General features: G+C 37.9%; 1 protein-coding gene across 15 annotated transcripts in view; it reads left to right on the top strand.

Annotated features, from left to right (window-relative positions):
- ZBBX (zinc finger B-box domain containing) overlaps positions 1-12567 on the top strand; it is a 140327-nt gene extending 127760 nt beyond the window's left edge. For 4 of the 15 annotated variants that reach the window (XM_055110645.2, XM_055110650.2, XM_055110644.2 and 1 more), the window contains 2 exons: positions 9175-9313; positions 10899-11920. In XM_055110645.2, coding sequence (XP_054966620.1) covers positions 9175-9313; positions 10899-11025 — 266 coding nt within the window. In that variant the 3' untranslated portion in view covers positions 11026-11920. Of the gene's footprint in view, positions 1-2776; positions 4684-9174; positions 9314-10898 lie in introns of those variants that run through there. The other 11 variants (XM_055110643.2, XM_055110649.2, XM_055110642.2 and 8 more) reach the window with 5 other exon arrangements.
- Positions 12568-19812: the final 7245 nt, after the last annotated feature.

Here is a 19812-nt window from a genome sequence, read left to right as displayed (position 1 = left end):
TGTTTACAGATGCTAAGGCCCCAGTGGGTGTGTGTTACAGGATGCCATTTTAGTTTGCCATCTATAGGTGGCTTGTGTTAACCAGCTCAATTAGACCTTCTACCTTGTCACAAGGATGGAGGGCTTTCTGTATCCCAGGTTCTTGCCTTGGGGTACCAGAAGAATCGGATCACACGTGGTCTTGGAGAATGAGTGCAAAGTTTTATTGAGTAGAAGTAGCTCACCACCACTGGGGGAGCCAGAAGGGAGATGGTATTCCCCTGGAGTTGGGCCACTCAGCAGCCCCACCTCTCCTCCAACTGCTCTGGCCAAACTCCACCCCATCCTGCTGGTCAGTGGCCTGCTGGTCAGTGGTCTGCTGGTGTGCTGGTTTCTGTCAGTGTGCTCTTCTGCCAGTGTGCTGCCTCAACGTCCTCTCGCTATCCAGCTACTTGTGTCTTTTTCCACTGATGTACTCCTCTTGACATCTGGCTGCCTGTGTGTCTTTCCACTCGGGTCTCGGGTTTTTATAGGCCCAGAATGAGAGCATGGTGGGCCAGAGTGGTCTTGGAAAATGCAACATTTGGGCATGAAAGCAGGAGTGCCTGTCGTCACCTAGGTGCAAGGGAGTGGAGCCCTAGCCAGGGACCTGCCTTTCTCTACTCAGCACTTCCTCGACCCCTCCGGTATCATTCTCCCCTCTGAAGATGTACATCTAACTACCTTTAGAATATGGACAATGACCGGTCTTAGCTGCTTCCTGCTGACAGGGGGCATTGTTCTGGGGAAAATGGCAGTCAGACTCCTAGAGGTCTAAGGGTTCCTAGACAAGGGGAGCCATCTTTCGAGGCTCCGGTTGACCATTTGGATTTTGATGGCTTCTAGGCTTGAGAGTAAAAAAAAAAAAAAAAAAAGTTTTATAAGGTTAAGTATGCATGGGTTAAATATGTGTATTATACAAGGAAAGAATTTAGTGCCAGAGATTACAGAGATAAGAAGTGAAATATACTAACAGCAACATTCTACCCTGAGCTGTTTCACCCTGGTGAAAGAAATTAAACGTTTTATGGGAGCGGTTAAACTTTAGAAGAGAAATAACTGTTCTTGCCGTATCTTTTAGCAGTTAGCAGGCACATCCTGGGAATTTTGGGGTTTGTGGACTTACATGGTGGTCATCAAAGCTTTTGTCTGTTTCCTGCATCTCCTCTCGCTTTTTTAGGCCTCCTGTCTCTATTATAAAAGACCAAGGTGGCCACTTTCAGGAGGTCCTCTAATGTACTATCTGGTCCCAGGGCCCATTTTTGCAACTTCCTCCTGATGTCAGGAGCTACCTGGGTAATACATTTATCTTTTAGGATTAGCTGTTCTTGACTGAATCAGGAGATAGAGGTGTGCTTTGTCAAGGCCGCTCTTAGCCTTTCCAGGAAGGCAGTGGGATTTTCATCAAATCCTTAGTCGATCATGGACAACTTAATATAATTGAGAGGCTTAGTCTTAGTCCTACATAAGCCCTCCATTATGCACACCTGAAAGTGTCTCCTTTTCCAGTCTTCCATCTCGTCACTGGGAACCCATTTAGGATTATTTACTGGTATTGCTTCTCTTCCAGTTGGATAATATTCACCCCCTTCTCTGACGCTATATATGAAAGAAAGCTTATCCCCAAATCTCTCCGCTGCTGACAGAGCAGCCTGCTTCTGAGTGTCCATTGGGGTTTGATTCAAAAGTAACATAACGTCTCTCCAGGAGAGTTCAAATATTTGGGTGTAATTCTGGAAAGCCTCTATTTATCTATCAGGGTCATCTGAAAACTTGCCAAGATCCCCCTTAATTTGCTTTAAGTCCTATAGGGAGAAGGGGACCTGGACCTTACTAGGCCCAAATTTACTGGGCATTTGTTGGAGGGTTAAGAGTGAGACTGGAGTTTGTCTAGAGCAAAGATTTTTAGGAGGAGGCAGGTGGGAAGCTGAAGCTGTATAGGGTGGTCTGGGTGGACCCCGAGTAACAGGGTCAGAGGTAGCTGGATCCTCTGCTGGGGTTGCCCCTGGGACTCATATTTTTAGTTGCTTGAGCTTGCCCCTTGCAACCTTCCCTGAGATGCCAAACAGGAGGGCAATCCTACTCTGTCAGCAAAGGTCTGGATTGCCTTGCAAGCTATAGAAAGCCTACACTTATGGGGCCTCAGACCATCTGTCCTCACGTCTATAGAAAAGTTCCAAATGCCAGATGGTATAGAAATGAATGGTTCCTTCCTGAGGCCAAGCCACTCTTTCCTGTAAATCATAATTTGGCCAAACCTTTTTGCAGAGGGCTAAGAGGCACTTTTCCTCCAGATTCTGAGGCTCAAGGCAGTCCCAGTGGTTCAGAATACACTCCAGAGGAGTATAAGCTGAGGGTGGTGAAAATAACTGGTTGCCCATTCTGAAAGACAGTGAATAGAGGTGTCCCTCATTCCCTTTCTTCTTTCAACAAAGACTCAGAAAGTGAATGTCCTCCTTTCACTCTCCACTGCTTATCCCTGAGCCCCGATGACCTTGGCAGGTGCCGGCCATGGATACTGATGCAGTATGTACCCACGAAGCAGGGAAAACCTGGAGAATAGGAATTAACCACCCTCACCTTTGCCCCCATTTCTCCCTGCTTTCAGCAAACCTTGAGTTTCCTGAGCCTGTTTATGCCATGAAGCATGGCCTCCTTCCATGAGGTGGGGGGTTTAGTTGGTAGGAATTGGTTCTGCCCGTTTACATTATACCTGTTGCCTGGCTTTGAATCCTTCAAACCTTGTTTTTCTTTCTAGGGCCTCAGCCTGAAGCTTGGAGTCCAGTTTGGGACTGAAAAGGTATTTTAGAGGCTGTTTATATCTGTTTAGAGTGTCTCAAATGTGCCCTGTCGAATTTGCAGTTATCAGTCAGCAGGGGACATTACTCTGTTAACTTCCCTATTAGAAACAGAGTTGGTGGTGGGGGACACCTCTCACTTAGGAAAGGAAAAAAAAAAAAAAAAAAAAAGAAAAACAGTTTAAGAGGAAAAAGGGGAAGATTCTGGGGGAAGAACCCCTTGCTTAGTACAACTGGACCCCTCTAATCCTTATATTTTTACCCGATTTCAGACTAGGCTGAATTCCTTGGCCAGGGAAAGAAAGGTTCCATTAGCGTGGTGGGTGAGAAGCACCCATTCGTTGACCCTGTGGGGTCATGGTTACCATCGCAGCTTTGTCCCATACCCACTCGTGGCTGTTGGGCTTGGCCTTTGCCTGCTGCTGGCATGCCTAGGCACCCAAGCTGGGAGGGGAAAGGGTAAGAAGAGGTGCCCTGAGCCGTGTGTGCCTGTGGCTGTTAAGGTGGAGGCATACATGGCACCTCTAGGAAAAATTGGTCTGATTTGCACCTTTGACGGCTGAACCTAATGCTCGTTTTACTTAGTAACATTGCCATAGCCTGTAGCAAAACTCTTAACATTATAAAGAAAGAGATAAAAGCCATTTCAAACCATATGAGAGAGAAAAGATACGAAGTCTGGGGATTTTGACTGGCTGGTAAGGGCAGAGTTTTGAAGGGAAACAGAGCTTCTTACCCGCAGGAAAGAGAGAAGTGGGAGGTTTTGGAAGAGAGGCAGACCTGACAGTTTCACATTCATTTACACTCATCTTCCGGGATCCTGGCAGAGCTCCCATTTGAAATGGGAAAGGTTCCCTAGTCCCCCTTGCAGGGCATGTGATGAGGGTGTGGCTTGCTTCTTCAGTGCCCCACTGCTCTAACCTCTCGGGGATCATACAGATAGGCAGGCTGTGGGGCTCTAAACTTACGACAGTGTCTAGGGGTGAATGTTTACAGCTCTTGAAACCCCAGTGGGCATGTGTTACAGGGTGATCTTTTAGTTTGCCCTCTGTAGGTGGCTTGTGTTAACCAGCTCAATTAGACCCTCTAGCTTGTCACAAGGACAGAGGACTTTCTGTATCCTGGGTTCTTGCCTTGGTGTACCAGAAGAATTGGATCACACATGGTCTTTGAGAATGAGTGCAAAGTTTTATTGAGTGGAAGTAGCTCTCCGCTGATGGGGAAGCGAGAAGGGAGATGGTTTTCCCCTAGAGTTAGGCTGCTCGGTGGCCCCAGCTCTCCTCTGACTGCCCTAGCCAAACTCCACCTCAACCCACTGGTTGATGGGCTGCCAGTGTGCCAGAGTCTGTCAGTGTGCTCTTTTGCCAGCATGATCGCTTGACGTCCTCTTGCCGTCCAACCACTTGTGTCTTCTTCAGCTGATGTGCTGCTCTCAACATCTGGCCACCTGTGTGTCTGCCTGCTAGTGTCTCAGGTTTTTATAGGCCCGGGATGGGGATGTGGTGGGCCAGGGTGGTCTTGGAAAATGCAACATTTGTGCACAAAAGGAGGAGTGCCTGTCCTCACCTCGGTCTGTGATGTGGAGCCTTAGCCAGGGACCTGCCTTTCTCTATCCAGCACTTCCCTGCCGTACTTCTGTATCACTTCCTACATACAGTAAGATGTTCTTGGTAAACCCAATTTTTAATAAACTCTAAAAGCTGTTTCCATTCTAGAACTAGTTATCATCTGTATTGCTTTGAGGATTATAGTTAGCTGTAGTTCATGCCACTTACTATTCCTTCCACAAATAGCTTTATATAAATAACATTATAACTACTTCCTTAATGAGCTTAACATATTGGTATAACTTACTTATAAAGACACTTTGTCAGTTTTTGGATGTTGCTGTAGCCTGAAGAAATTTAGGAAATACACATTGTGAAAAAGTATTAGTAATAATGCACTTTAAAGCATTTACTTCTTCAATAGTTAAAAATGATTTATTTGTTTCAAACTCAATCTGATTTGTGGTTTAAGAATCTTCATGGTCTTTAAGTTCCCACAACAATCTTGTGTTTGTATGACTTCACAGGTAGTTAACTGAGCCAAGTAAAAGAGATGAAAGCACTTTTTCTTACATAAGAAATAATAAAAATGCACCAGATACTAGACAATAGGCCATACTGTCAGTGAAATAAAACAGTGAGGCAGTGGCTTTCTGAGTAACTGGAGTCTCTGTTCATAGGCTGACCATTAAGTAATGTATTAAACTGTAAAAGTGCTAATCTAATCAGGATTTATAGTTCACAAATTAACTAGATAACCCTTGAAAAGGCAGCCAAATTACAAAGAGATAGAATGACAGTCTTTTTGCTTTAGTGTGTCTTTGAATTGCAGAAAACAAATTGGGTGCACATAGAAGTGAAAACATATTTAAAAGTTAATAAAAGGAATATGACACCATTTAATCAGTAATAATAATTACTGGTTGCTTTTATATGTGATATTGCTCCATTTGATCTTACCAGCTATTTGGTGAAGTAGATGGGGCAGATGCTACTCTTAATTTCCTTTCTTCATATTCAATAACTGAGGCTCTGGGCAATGCAGTAATTGCCCATGGTCTCCCCCAAATATATAGCAGAGGCAAGGCACAACCCCAGGCAAAGCTACTCCCACATTTCTTTGTCTTGCCACTGTATAACAATGCCACATAAATAATTTGAAACCTTTACTTCAAATCAATTTTGTAATCACTTGTATTAGTTAATTCTCACACTGCTATAAGAAATAACTTATAAAAAAACTTACAACTTATAAAAAAAAAGAAGTTTAATTGGCTCAGTTTTGCAGAGTGCACGGGAAGCATGGCTGTGGAGGCCTCAGGAAACTTATAATCATGGCAGAAGGGGAAGCAGGCACATCTTCACATGGCCAGAGCAGGAGGAAGGGGTGGATGAGAGGTGCTACACACTTTTAAACAACCAGATCTCATGAGAACTCTCTATCACGAGAACAGCAAGGAGGAAATCTTCTCCCACGATCATGTCACCATTCATTAGACCCCTCCTCCAACATTGGGGATGATAATTTGACATGAGATTTGGGTGGGGACACAAATCCAAACCATATCACCACTTAAGAAGGGGAGGGTGTGGGCAGAGTGAAGGTAAAGGGATGCAAGCATGGTGAGAATAGGAAAAGGAGAAATAAACAAGACATAGTGCAGAGGGGAGAGCAGATGGAAAGAATAAAAATTAAAGAAGGCTAAAGTGTTAGAAATAGGTTAGAAATAGGGCTTTGTCGCCCAGGCTGGAGTGCAGTGGTGCGATCTCGGCTCACTGCAACTCCGCCTCCCGGGTCCGCTACCATGCCCGGCTAATTTTTTGTATTTTTAGTAGAGACGGGGTTTCACTGTGTGGGCCAGGATGGTCTTGATCTCCTGACCTCGTGATCCGCCCGCCTCGGCCTCCCAAAGTACTGGGATTACAGGTGTGAGCCACCACGCTCGGCCCACACCGTCTTTAATATTAGGATGTAGATATGTAGCTATTCTAGATAGTCCTTTAGAGTTGTTGTTGTTGTTCCTTATTGGGAAATAGCCTCTCTGATTGGTTCTCATTCTTTGAAGTTTTTATATTTCTTTCTTTAGTGTTTTATTTCATTTAAGTGCTTATTTATCTATCGAATATAGTTTTATGTATGTGTTTTAAATGACTTCAGTTTTAGAAATACACCTTAGAACTCTATATTTTATCTATTTTTTTCTCTTTAGTCTAATTGCTATTATTTTTAAAGAGATTCCTCAATGATCAGAGAAGGTACTCTTACTCCAGGGATAGAAAAGGTTTAACTATAATTTATTTCTCAACAATCAACTGACTTGCCAGTTGTAAATTTTCTAATATAAATGTTAATCCTGTCTTACCTGGTGCTGAATTAGAAAAATCAGCAGACAGATTTTTGTACAATTGACCTTTTGAGTTTAACACTAACCTACAATAGGGTTGTTATGAGCAGTTTTATTTTTCTCTGCCTTGATTTTTCTGTTACCTAAAATCAAGTGGTATTACCTTTGTTCCTGTTAACTTTACAGGTATTCTGAAATATAATTTTGAAAATAAATAGTTCTAGAAAAATAGACTCATTCTATTTACACAACTCGGAACAGCTTTATGCTCATTCAATTAGCTCAAATGCGTAATAGAGTTTGGATATCTCACCTGCTGGTATTCTTTAGATCAAAGCATTGCTGTTGGGTTTCAGTACTGTAATTCTACCAGTTCCAAATCCTGAATGTACTACTTTCTTGTGGGAGCATTCCCTTTCATTAGGACATGTAAAGGTGCCTTGGGTCTTCTTTTACCATACAGAAAAATAGGAGAGAAGATAATAACTTAAAGCTAAAGAATTAGATTCTGGAACAGAGTGATTTACAATATTGGTGAGCTACCAGAGATTAGTTCTAGTTTCAGTTCTTCCACTATATGGCCGTGTGACTTTCAGCAAGTTATTAGTTCTTCATGGGCCCATAATTCCCTGATCTCTAAGTGAAGATGGAAGTAATTAGGAGCTTTAAAAAATTTTAACTAAAAAATCTTTTGTCTTTTTCAAAATTAATCTTATATAGAGCCCCTAAATTTAGATCAGGTAAAGTCCTGATTGCTGAGGATATGGTGGGAGCAGGAACCAAATCCTAAGCTTATTGAATGTACCCATGCATCACGATTTCAAAGTCACTGGGCTAAACAATTTTAGGGACACTTCCATGTGTAAATTTATTGAGGTCTATTTTTCAGTGGGAATAATCTGATTTACTTTCAGTAGGGAAATCTCTATTTGCTCAAAAATGTCAAGTTGATACTAACCACCAAAAAGAAAAAAGAAAAAAAAAAAGTCAAGTCCACTGTAGAATACATGTATGTTGATGTTTGGGTCCTGTGACCAGGAGGAGGTTTATTTGGTCCTCTCATAAAAGTAAAGGGCTTTGGAAGGCCGAGGTGGGCAGATCATGAGGTCAGGAGTTCGAGAGCAGCCTGACCAACATGGAGAAACCCCGTCTCTACTAAAAATACAAAATTAGCCGGGTGTGGTGGCACATGCCTGTAATCCCAGCTACTTGGGAGGCTGAGGCAAGAGAATCATTTGAACCCAGGAGGCGGAGGTTGCGGTGAGCCAAGATCACACCATTGCACTCCAGCCCAGGCAACAAGACCGAATGGAATACTATGCAGCCATAAAAAATGATGAGTTCATGTCCTTTGTAGGGACATGGATGAAATTGGAAACCATCATTCTCAGTAAACTATCGCAAGAACAAAAAACCAAACACCGCATATTCTCACTCATAGGTGGGAATTGAACAATGAGATCACATGGACGCAGGAAGGGGAATATCACACTCTGGGGACCGTGGTGGGGAGGGGGGAGGGGGGAGGGATAGCATTGGGAGATATACCTAATGCTAGATGACGAGTTAGTGGGTGCAGCGCACCAGCATGGCACATGTATACATATGTAACTAACCTGCACAATGTGCACGTGTACCCTAAAACTTAAAGTATAATTAAAATAAATAAATAAATAAATAAATAAATAAATAAATAAATAAATAAAAAGGGAAGAATAGCAACCAGTAATTTTGACAGTTTTAACAGTCATCATAGTATAACTTTATGTATAAATTAGATGGCTCATTATAATTTCAGCAGTGAAAAAAGAAGGCATTGTAGCCTTTCTAATATACAATGATATTTAGTTACATACTTGAATTTTTGGTAGTTTATATGAAGATACATTTGCCTAAAGATTTTGTTTGTTTAACTTGCAGTATTTGTCCTTAGCTAGGCTAAATCATAAGCCAGCTTCATGAAAAGAAAAATTTAAGGCTTCTCTGCTTTCAAATATGAACAGTTATTATCTACTCAAACAAAGCAAGGAAGTCAAAAAAGAAAGAGCAACTTTGCCAAGGCTAATCTTTCCCTTAGACTGTGTGGGAGTAAAGCTTTTATTTCTTATAAGAAAAAAGATAAAATGTCCAACAGGTTGAGTGGCTGCAAAATATTCTAGCTTTAAAGGGGGTCATTTGATTTTTTTTTTGAAATTTTATGAGGTCTCAGGACATTTGACACATGTTGTAAATGTAATGTATATTTACAAATCAATATGATAAAAATGACTTGCTACCCATGCCCCAATTTGGAATCTCAAATCAAACTTACCTCACAAACATTAGAAAATTGAGGAATAATTAAAAATCTATGCTGACCTTCTTTGTATTGCCTGTAATTTACTCTGGGTAAACATTCAGCACCATATGCTGTATATTTGTTTCTTGAATTTATGTTTTGACAATGCATGAAATAAAATATTTCAGATACTTCAGAAAAACTTTACAGCTTAACCTCAGAAGAGTTCCCAGATTTCAGCAGCCAATCACTGAATATAAGTCAGATTTCCACAGATTTCCTTAAGACCTCACATGTGAGGGGTCCCTGTGGAGTTGAGGAATTGAGGTAAGTTAAGCCTGCAGTTTATATATTAATATAGTATGTAGTAAAATTTTGACAAGCTCCAACTAGTTATCTTTATTATATATAGAAAGATTGTCCTCATGTGTATACTTTATATGATCATTCTTTATAGAATGTTTGGGTCCTTTGCTGATCTATTATCGAGATTTAGTAAAAGGCTTATAAAGTTGTTACTTTAATGTGAAGAGATCATTCTCTACTGTACAATATGTATCATAAAAATGAAAAGATATTTGGAATATAATAATCCTTCAGCATTTCTTATTATATTGAAAAACAATGGCCTTACTTGAATTAATTAACCTAATAAATGTCAATACTTTGTATTAATAGAATCCTACCCAATGTGAATAAGGTTTTTAGAATCAAATAGTAAGTTTCTTTCTTGAAATCAAGTCTAGAAAACTAACAATAACATATTTTAATTTGTATGATATCATTCTTTCCTCACATAAAATACATTTAGCGATGGTCAGATCAGCTTACAAGGAATGTAGGTTATACTAGTAAATGTTTCAGAAAAGTAGTCTATTGTTTCAGTCTATTATTGACACACTGCAATTCCTTGAAGAAGGAGCAGGATTTCTTCTAGAGAGACTAAAATAAGTATAAAATAAGTTATTTGTATTGTAAATTTCTTTGATTGAAATTTAATTGAAATCTGATACTGCAGTAAAAAGGGAATCAAGAGTTTCTTATTCTTTCTGGAAGAGGAAATCATTGAGTTGTTGTTCTTGGTTTTTGCATTTCTTTCTCTTTTAAAAAAATTTTTTAAGACAGGGTATCAACATGTTGCCTAGGTAGGTCTGAAACTCCTGGGCTCAGGCTATCCTGCTTCAGCCACTTAAACAGCTGGGACTACTCAGGCCACTGCACTCAGCCTGGATTTTTGCATTTCTATTATCATTTATATTTGTTTAAAGGATCAATATAAGATTGATATTTTCTTCCCTTAGATAAATCATTAAAAACAAACTACACCTACAAGTATTCTCATCATTCATAAAACAAATGACATTCAATACTAAAAATATAAGGGGACCTTACTAACAGAATAAGGTGCCCCCTGCTGCCACCAATAAAATGCAACAAAATAAAATAACAAACAAATGCCGTCATTAATTTTTGCTTCAGCATATCTTGACTGGCTATCTACATAGTCCTAATTTACAGTACACAAAAGAGGTGATTTATCTGGCAGTCTATTCACTGGGATTCTATTAAACAGCCAATGTGATGATGAATGTTCTTAATGATGACCCTGAGGCTCTGCAGGTTTCTAAAGTGCCTCTGAATCATCAACAAAAGACACAATCAGAGACCATAAAGTCTCTCCTTGATTCCACTGTGGCTGTATTTCTTGGGAGAGGGAGAATGATGAGAATTTCTCATTAAAAGGAGGCTTGGTATATTGGGCACATTGAAAATTATGGCCCCAGTCTGATACAGCCCCCTCACATCTGCTTGCCTCCAGCAACTCCAACGTATGTAGTATTGATCAGAAGATAAATGAAGAGTTGAAACCTGGTTCTGTATATTGTGTATTGATCTTGCTATGTATTTTCAGCTGTTCTGGAAGAGATACCAAAATTCAGTCTTTGCTGTCACTTTCTGAGAGCAGTACAGATGAGGAGGAGGAAGATTTTCTCAACAAGCAACATGTCATCACACTACCGTGGTCAAAGAGTACTTAAAGATTATTTGTTCATTACTGTTTCCATTTTGTACCCAGAGTAAAGCAAACAACTGAGAAAAGTAACCAAGTGATTACCTATCCAAGTGCTGGAGATTTTGATTATTAATGTCTTTGATGTTTCAAGGCTACAAACTAATAAAAGTAAAATTATAAGTTCAAGGGCTTATTCTTCCAATGATATATTATATGTCAACCACTAATCTATATTGCAGATTATGTTAGTAAAATATGGTGAATTTGAAGAAATAACTGTTACAACTGTGTCTATAAAACCTACTACAGGGCAGAACATGATTCTACTTAAAGAAATATTTCATCGTCCAATTATATTTTAAATAATTATGTCATCAACAAGAGTGTGCATTTGACAGCCAAGTCACACTAGTTAGTATCATCAATTGAACCTATAATTACACTGTTTATTTTCTGGTTTTTGACATTTATAGAAGTTCTGGTATCTTCAAAAATTTGCAATAAAAGAAAAAAAGAGGACCAAAAATAAAATGGATGTGAAACTTTTCATACTCTGCTCTAGCAAAACACAGTAAAGATCTCTAAGCATCTTTTTTTAAGAAGGTCAATGTAGTGATTAGCTTTATGTGAAAATGTGACTGGTCTACAATACCCAAATGATATGGGTTGGCTGTGTCCCCACCCAGATCTCATCTTGAATTGTAGTTTCTATAATCTCCAGGTGTCCTGGGAGGGACCTGGTGGGAAGTAATTGAATCATGGGGGCAGTTACCCCTATGCTGCTGGTCTCGTGATAGTGAGTTCTCATGTGATCTGATGGTTTTATAAGGGGCTGTCCCCCCTTTTGCTCAGGACTTCTCTTTGCTGCTCCACTTGAAGAAGAATGTGTTTGCTTCCCCTTTCACCATGATTTCCTGAGGCCTCCCCGACCATGCTGAACTGTGAGTCAATTAAACCTCTTTCCTTTATAAATTACTCAGTCTTGAATATGTCTTTATTAGCAATGTGAGAACAGACTAATACACCATATACTTTGTCAGACCTTATAATTGATTCATAAATAATACAGGGACTTGGGGCACCATCCCTTTGCACAGCCAAAAATCTGTGTATTACTTTTTACTCCCCTCAAATGTAACTAATAGCCTATGGTTGACTGGAAGACTTACCTATAATATAAATAGTCAACACATATTTTGTATGTTATATGTATTATATACTGTATTCTTACAGTAAAGTAAGTCAGAGAAAAGAAAATGTTACTAAGAAAATCATAAGGAGGAGAAAATATATTTAATATTCATTATGTAGAAATGGATTATTATAAAATCTTCACCATTGTCTTCATATTGAGCAGGCTGAGAAGGGCGAGAAAAAAAGGATATGAGTTTTGTGTCTCAGGAGTGACAGAGGCAGAAGAAAATCCATGTATAAGTGGACCCTCACAGTTCAAACCTATGTTTTTCAAGGGTCAGTTATATTCTAGATGTTTCTGTGAGAGTATTTTTTTAGGTTAGATTAACATTTAAATAACTAGACATTGAGTAAAGCAAATTAGTTTACATAACGTGGGTGGGACTCGTGAAATCAGTTTAAAGGCCTTAAGAAAATAAAATAGCTGAGGTCCTCCAAGGTAGAGGGAATTCTTTCTTCAGACTGACTTCAGGCTTGAGCTGCAGTATCATATCTTCCCTGGGTCTCTAGCCTGCAGGCCAGCCCTGTGGATTTTGGACTTGCTAATCCCACAATTGCATGAGGCAATTCTTGAAAATCTCTGTTTTTCTATAGATAGATCAATTGATAGATAGGTAGATAGATATATAGATAGATATAGATATATAGATATAGATGTGTATAGACACACATATCTTATTTGTTCTATTTCTCTGGAGAACCCAATACAGCCAGTTTGAAGGACTGTTGTGATAGTCAAAAGAAAGAAGACAAAGGGAAGTATTTTGCTGGTGTTGAGTAGTTGTAGATTTTGATATTGGTGGGAGTCCATGGTTATTTATAATCTTATAACTCGAGGCTTAAGAAAGAGGAGAAAACATGGGATGATAATTTTGTGGTCATCACTTTGTGACATTTTAGGACAGTTTCCCCTTATGGAGTTTGTTGACTTAACAGAAAAATATCCCTGAAAGTTGGCCACGCTCTGACAACAATGTAGCCATGACTCCAGACTCAAACTCTTTTGTCTTCTCTATGAGTCTTATACAAGACTGATGGTTGTTTAGTGTAAATTTATCTTTGATACTTTTTCTGTGGCATTAATAAACTGTACTAAATTCACACACATCGTCTACTGACAGAATAGAAAATTATGAAGAAGAGACCTATAGCTATTTCCATGTCTTTTAATATAAAAATGCATCCTATTGAAACTGATTAACAAACGTGGACAATAAGCAATCAAGAAAGCAAGTAATATTATCAGAATAAAATGTTGCAAAAGATATAATTTTTAAAAGAGCATGACTCCTCCACAATTTTTACTGCCCTCTTAACACGTCCTCTGTCACAATCCCATAGACAGAAAACAGTGAGTCACCAATGAATCTTCATCATTTGTGTCCAAAGCCCTTTTGGCATCTTGTCCTGACACTACTGGCTTTCTGAATTTTAGTATCTATAGTTAAAATGAGCATTACTGTTCGTCTTTTAACATAGAAAAATATATGTACATATTTTAGCATATCTGCTTAGGTTTAAGGTTTCATGACTCTTTCTACCCTCCTTTGCTCTAAGACATCTTCCTTTTCCCTTGTGATGAAGAAACAAATTGTTCCTCTGGGTTTGATTTATACCAGTGCTTCTCTCAGATTAAAGGAATGTGGTGTTGTCCTATTCTTGTTAGGGAAGGATTGGACCACTACTGTTTTCTCTTGTGTATTCAGCCATAGCTTGAGTCTTTTGTGAACTAGCTCAGAAGATCATTTTATATGATGCTGCTACCTTTTACAATATAAGAATTTTGAAATAAATATTAAGCTGATAATTAATTGTTATCAGTACATCTCTGGCCAAATCTGAGATAAAAAATTGTCATTTGATTTCCAATATGACATTGAAATTAAACATGAGGTTCCTCTGTGGCAGCGTAGACTAGACCCCCTTCTGCCTTTATTTGCTTCCAATAACCACTCATATAGAAAGTTCTTTAATTCCATTGCCATTAGTCTAATGAGGAAATAAAAACTAAGTAAAATTAGAGCCTTTGCCTGAAGCAGCTTCAATGTGTTCTCTCATTTTAAAGCTCATGCTTAAAATTGCAGCTACGGGCCTGGTTCTAACTATGGAACTGAGAGAGTTACAGATATTCCACAAGAACTTCAGCCATATTACTAATAGTGGAGTCAGTACAGTGTACCTTTAACCACTATTGGATAAATGACCACCTGATTTTACATGCTTGTTGAAATTTGTAGTTTATACCCAGACTTGTCTAGTGCTGTAATAGTCATATGAAATTCTACAATTTTACAGCCTCTGGACATGCACATGCTGCAGACAAATTAACATTAAATTTTATTTAATAGTTTCAGTATTTTTTATATCAATTGAAGTAATTCATATCTAGTGTACGCTGAGTATGTCACATAACACAGGCCAGTGGTATCTGTTACCTTTAAGATCACTTAATGCTGGGCATTATATGTGAGGTGCATAGAAAATATTTCTTGAAAAAAATAAATGTTATGAAATGGCTTCTCAGCTATTTTAAATAATATCTTGATTCAGAAAAAAGCAATTCTCTCTGTCCCTTTATTCAGTTTTTGAAAAGATCTTGAGCAATGCTCATCTTATCCTTGTTTTGGCACATGCTATTTCTCATCTCTTAAGTCTCAAAATGTATCTTCTCAAAGAGCATTTATCTAATCTCTATCCAAATTAATTCCTTTTGTCCCTTTTTTCTTCATTCTTTCTCGTTGCATCCTGCCTTTTGCTTCATAAAACTTATAATTATTAATGTACAAATGTGATTTTTGAAGGTATGCCTCTTAACTAGACTATACATTTCAACAGAGTATAGATCATGTTCACATTGATTGTCACAGAACTCAGCCTCCAGCAGATGCCTCGCTCAGAATGGGAGGTCATTAGTAGGGGAATGAATAAATAAGTGAACATGCAGGATCCAATTTAGAAGCCCTGTCAGTCCCTACATTTTCCCAAAGGAAGATGATATATGTAGTGAGAAAAACAGGGTATATATTCACATTATCAGATTACACTACTTACTAACTGGAAAGTGACTAATATGAATGTATTTCTTAATTATAAAATGGAGAAAAAGATACTGACTTTCCTTAGCTCAAAGGAACGTTGTTGAAAATCAAATGAAGTAATGAATTCAAAAACACTTTTGCAACTGGAAAGTGCTTTGCTATGCTTATTATCATCACTTTTTATGAGCTTATGCTATAATCTTTGAATATACAGACAAACTAATGTTGGATAAATAAATGAATTTAGGTGCAAGTTGACATAAGTGATCCACAAAAATCATTCAATATCGAAAGTACAGAATGCTTGCAGTGAGATGGATAATTAGATTGAATGATGTAAAAAGCTGGTGTTTATGTTAAAAGCTAGATATATAAATTAATTTTTAAAAAATATTTCTGAAACATTGTCCCATCTGTTTATAGCTTTCTTCTATTCTGTGTAAATTCAAAGCTGTTTTAAATACTAAAATTTTACCAGCATTTTATGAACACCTCGTGCATCATTCTTTCAGACAGGAGAACTTTTAAAAACGTATATACTATTTATGCCTCCTAAAATACGTTATTATAGGATATTCTGTTTCATCATAATTTTCACCCCCAGTTATTTATTACTAGCCACATTTGCATGAAAACAATGTTTATTTCCTCAGAGTTCATCTGTGCCTGTAGTTTATCCCCTACCTAAAGACATAATTCTTTGTTAGTGACACCATGATTGTTTGTTGGGTAAATGATTATGATGTTGCAAACAGGATTATGAGTTTAGCTGGGGAATAACCAGCAGGCATAGATGAACTCTAAAGAAATAAAGATCCTCCTATTTTAATGCAAATGTCTACTATAGTTAAGCAAAAGGAGATGATACTTTTAATGTTCTCCATAAGGTGACAGTTATGTTTAAAATGAAAAGAATTAATTGATTGATGGGGTTTATTTCTTCAAATGTATAGTAACAGTTATGAAAACATAGTTCTGAAAGGCTATCTATATGCTCTTACTTCTGCCAGAAGGAATCAATATGTGTATTGCTTTCTATCCAGAAGAATATATATATATATATTTTTTTCACATTTTTATCTAGAAAAATTATATATATCTACACATTCTAGTTACAAATGCTTTTAAAGATTTCCAGGGGGAAAATAGACTTCATCCATATTTTATAATTAATTAAACCTTATATACTTAAATGTGAAATAAGTCTTTTAGAGTAAACTGTTACATAATTTCACATTTTTTTACATAGTCAAATTTTTATAGGATAACATTTTGTTGTTATTCATTCCAGTGATAAATATTCTTAAGCAGCTTCTGGAGGTGCAAGCAGGAAATGAGCAGATGCACATTTTATTTTAAAGATATTTATCATGTTTACTTTCTCCTCTGACTTTCTATGTCATAGCCCTATAAGAATACCTTGTAGGTTAGGCTACTGGATAAGTTAGGATTTGTTTTGTTTTAATTGTGTATTCCAAGAAACACTAAAGAGCAGTGAAATTTAAAAAGTATATTTCTCTGGTAAGGAAGTTAAGTCTGGTAGTAGACAGTCATGGACTACTACAGCAGCTACATCTTACTATGTTATTTCAACCTTCAAGATTACCTCACTGTAAATTTGTTTTGTTGGTTATTTTTTAGCCATCACAATGAGTTCCAGGCATCAGGAAGGAAGAAGTGGGAAGAGTAAAATGGACGTCTCCTAGCTGAGGTAGCTTTCTTTAAACAACACTTCTTGCATCTTATTGGCATAATTTAGCTATGTCTAAATGCAAGGGAATTTGAAAATGTGGTTGATTAACTGGACACATTGGTTCTTAGAATAAAATTGAGGTTTTATTCCTAGAGAAGATGAGGAAAGTGGATACTGAAGGCAACTGGCATCTTTGTCACAGTCTCTACTGTTATCTTTATTACTGATCAATAGCTACTTGTTTCCAGTATACAAGAATTTTCCATTAATGTGGTTTGAATTATGTGGTAAAACCAATTCTTTTGAGATTTAAATAAGTCACATTTAAGGGATGCTATTATACTTAAATCACCCAGTTTCTTATATAATCAATTCCTCTTTTTTAGTCTTTTTATGTCTTCACAAAAGCATCTTTTAGTTATACAAACAGAGACATCCTCATTATTCAGCTTCAAGTTTTCACCTTAGGATTTCTCAAAACACATTCCACATCTCTTTAAAATTCAGTCTTTGGGCTAAGGCCCAAATCTAATCTGCTTTTGCAAAGACTTTCAATGCACTGTGTAAAAAAATGGTATGACACAACATATTTATTTCAAATGAGTGTTCCAATATTAGGGTATTTTGTAACCTGTGATGGAAATTTTCACAAAAATACATAGAGAACAAATATAAAATAATACATTTTATAGGAATGTTAAATATTAGTACAGTAGAGCTAGGAATTACAGATGGTCTCAGAGATAAAGCCTCACTATTCTGTTCCTGTAAAGCAGTATTTTAATCTTTTAAACTCCGTGTGTAAAATGAGAGATTAATTGCTTTCCAACTGAATTCTAGGGACACTTAGGGTTTCCTGATTAGGGAAAGGAGTATGAAGAAAGACTGAATTGCTGAACAAAAGCATGAATGTCTGGATATATTTTATACAAAGGGATTCTTTATAAGACAGAAGAAAGAATTCTACCATAACAGTTTGAGATCTGTGGCCTAAAGCCCTAGGAAGTCTCTGGACCCCCTTCTCAGGCTGATATCCTGGAATTTATGTTGTCACAGGATTGTTGAGATATGTGATTGGATATACATCCTTTTGCTATAAAACCAGACTCCAGAGAGCCACACAGAGAAGATAACCTTTTCACAATTCATTGAAACTATTCCAAGAAATAACCCAAATTTAGATAGCTGTCTATATTTCTAACTGACTTCTATTTAGATATTTGTTTCTTCAAGTAGAGATACCCACTCAAGATACTTAAAGGGGGGTTATGGTAGTGAGAAGTAAAATTGTGTAGAAATCTCAGAAGAGGAACCATGGAAGAGCTGGCCTCAAGGGGAAATAACAGTTTCTGGGACCTGGGGCAGCTTTTAAGGATGGCCGTTGATGATCATGGGTGCTTTTCTTGGCTCACTGGCTCTATTTCTTTTTCTACTAGCTGGCTTCTTATGCTCATTTCTACTAGCTGGCTTCTTATGCTCATTTCTACCTTTTATTCACTCCTGGGCCATTCATCTGGATTCATTCAGGTCTCTAACTCTATCTCAGAGCCTTCCTCTCAGCTTTACTCTGACAGATATTTAAGTCCCTTGAGTTTGTTTTTTAATTGTATATTTAACTCTAGAAGCTGGATTGTTCTAGTTCATGTTTTTGAGCCAGGCAACATGGTAGCCTAAGGAGGGCCCAGAGTTGGTTCAGTTCCAAACAATTGTTGCCAGGTCATGGAGAGGGAAAGGGGAAGAGAGAAGGATGGGTAATTTGTGTTATTGAAACATGGCCTCAGCAGGCCCAGGGTTATGACTTAAGGCAGTTTTTAATATTGCAGTGGGTCTGGTATGCCATAGGCTTCTCTGAAAGATTCTCAGGGAAGGGACTCAAAGGGAGGTTTATAGGGCAGAGTGCTAAGCCTTAAGGTGGATGTGAGGAAAGGGACATTAAGGAAAAAGATTATTAAAGGCTTTTATTTTATAAAAGGGGAAAGGTGACAATTCAGGACCACTCTGGCTGTATGGTAACCATTCAGGTCATACCTCTAGTCCCAAACCAGCATCAACCCAACAGGGAGGTGTTCTCACCAGACCTCTTCAAGGCCATTCTTTCACATGTAATTTGAGTGTAATTCTCACTTTCTCCTCAAAGAGCCATTGGTGGACATGAATAGCCTGGAGCTTTATTCTGATTTTGTTCTCTAAGTTATCATCATAAACACTTCTTAATTTCCAAGGACTGGTCTATTTAACAAGCTCTGAAGTGAAGTTTTACACCTAATTCCCCTCTAGGCAAAGCATTCTATGAGAGTCCTAAGAGACTTCCAGAAGTGGCATTACAGATGTGGCAGGTGCTTTTTCTCAACTTGTCTGACATCCAGGGCCAGATGATTCTGATGGGAGCTCAAGTCTGTCTCACACAAATTCCCCTTTATTGGCTCTTGAAATGGACCCATTTTCTTCTTTATGGAGGAGGAACTAAATCCAACAGATGGTTGTGATTAAAATAAGTGATAATGATAATAGAACTTTTACCAAGGATGTGCCTCTTCCTGCTATCAGATAGATGCCAAGGTGAAAACGAGCCATTTATCTGCAAATAAACATTGCACTAGGAGTAAATGGTTTATTTTCCAAGTTGGAAACAATTATTCTTTGACAGCATCGCTCTCCTCTTAAGATTTTAGGTTTATTATAACATCATTAAAAACACATTTACTTGGTATTAGTGAAACACAGTTCATTGTGCTGTTATGTAAAAGACAGTTTTGACATAAAGTTAATAAAAAAGCAGTCTCAATTTAATTTTTCATATTTCTAAAAAGTATGTCCCATCTTTTCATGAATTAAAGTATCTGATTCAGAGACTTCTTTGAGTAAATGGAATTTTATTTTCTTTCTC

This window comes from Pan paniscus, chromosome 2, assembly GCF_029289425.2.
Source record: "Pan paniscus chromosome 2, NHGRI_mPanPan1-v2.0_pri, whole genome shotgun sequence".
NCBI lineage: Eukaryota > Metazoa > Chordata > Mammalia > Primates > Hominidae > Pan > Pan paniscus.
This window is presented reverse-complemented; position numbering and strand designations above follow the sequence as displayed.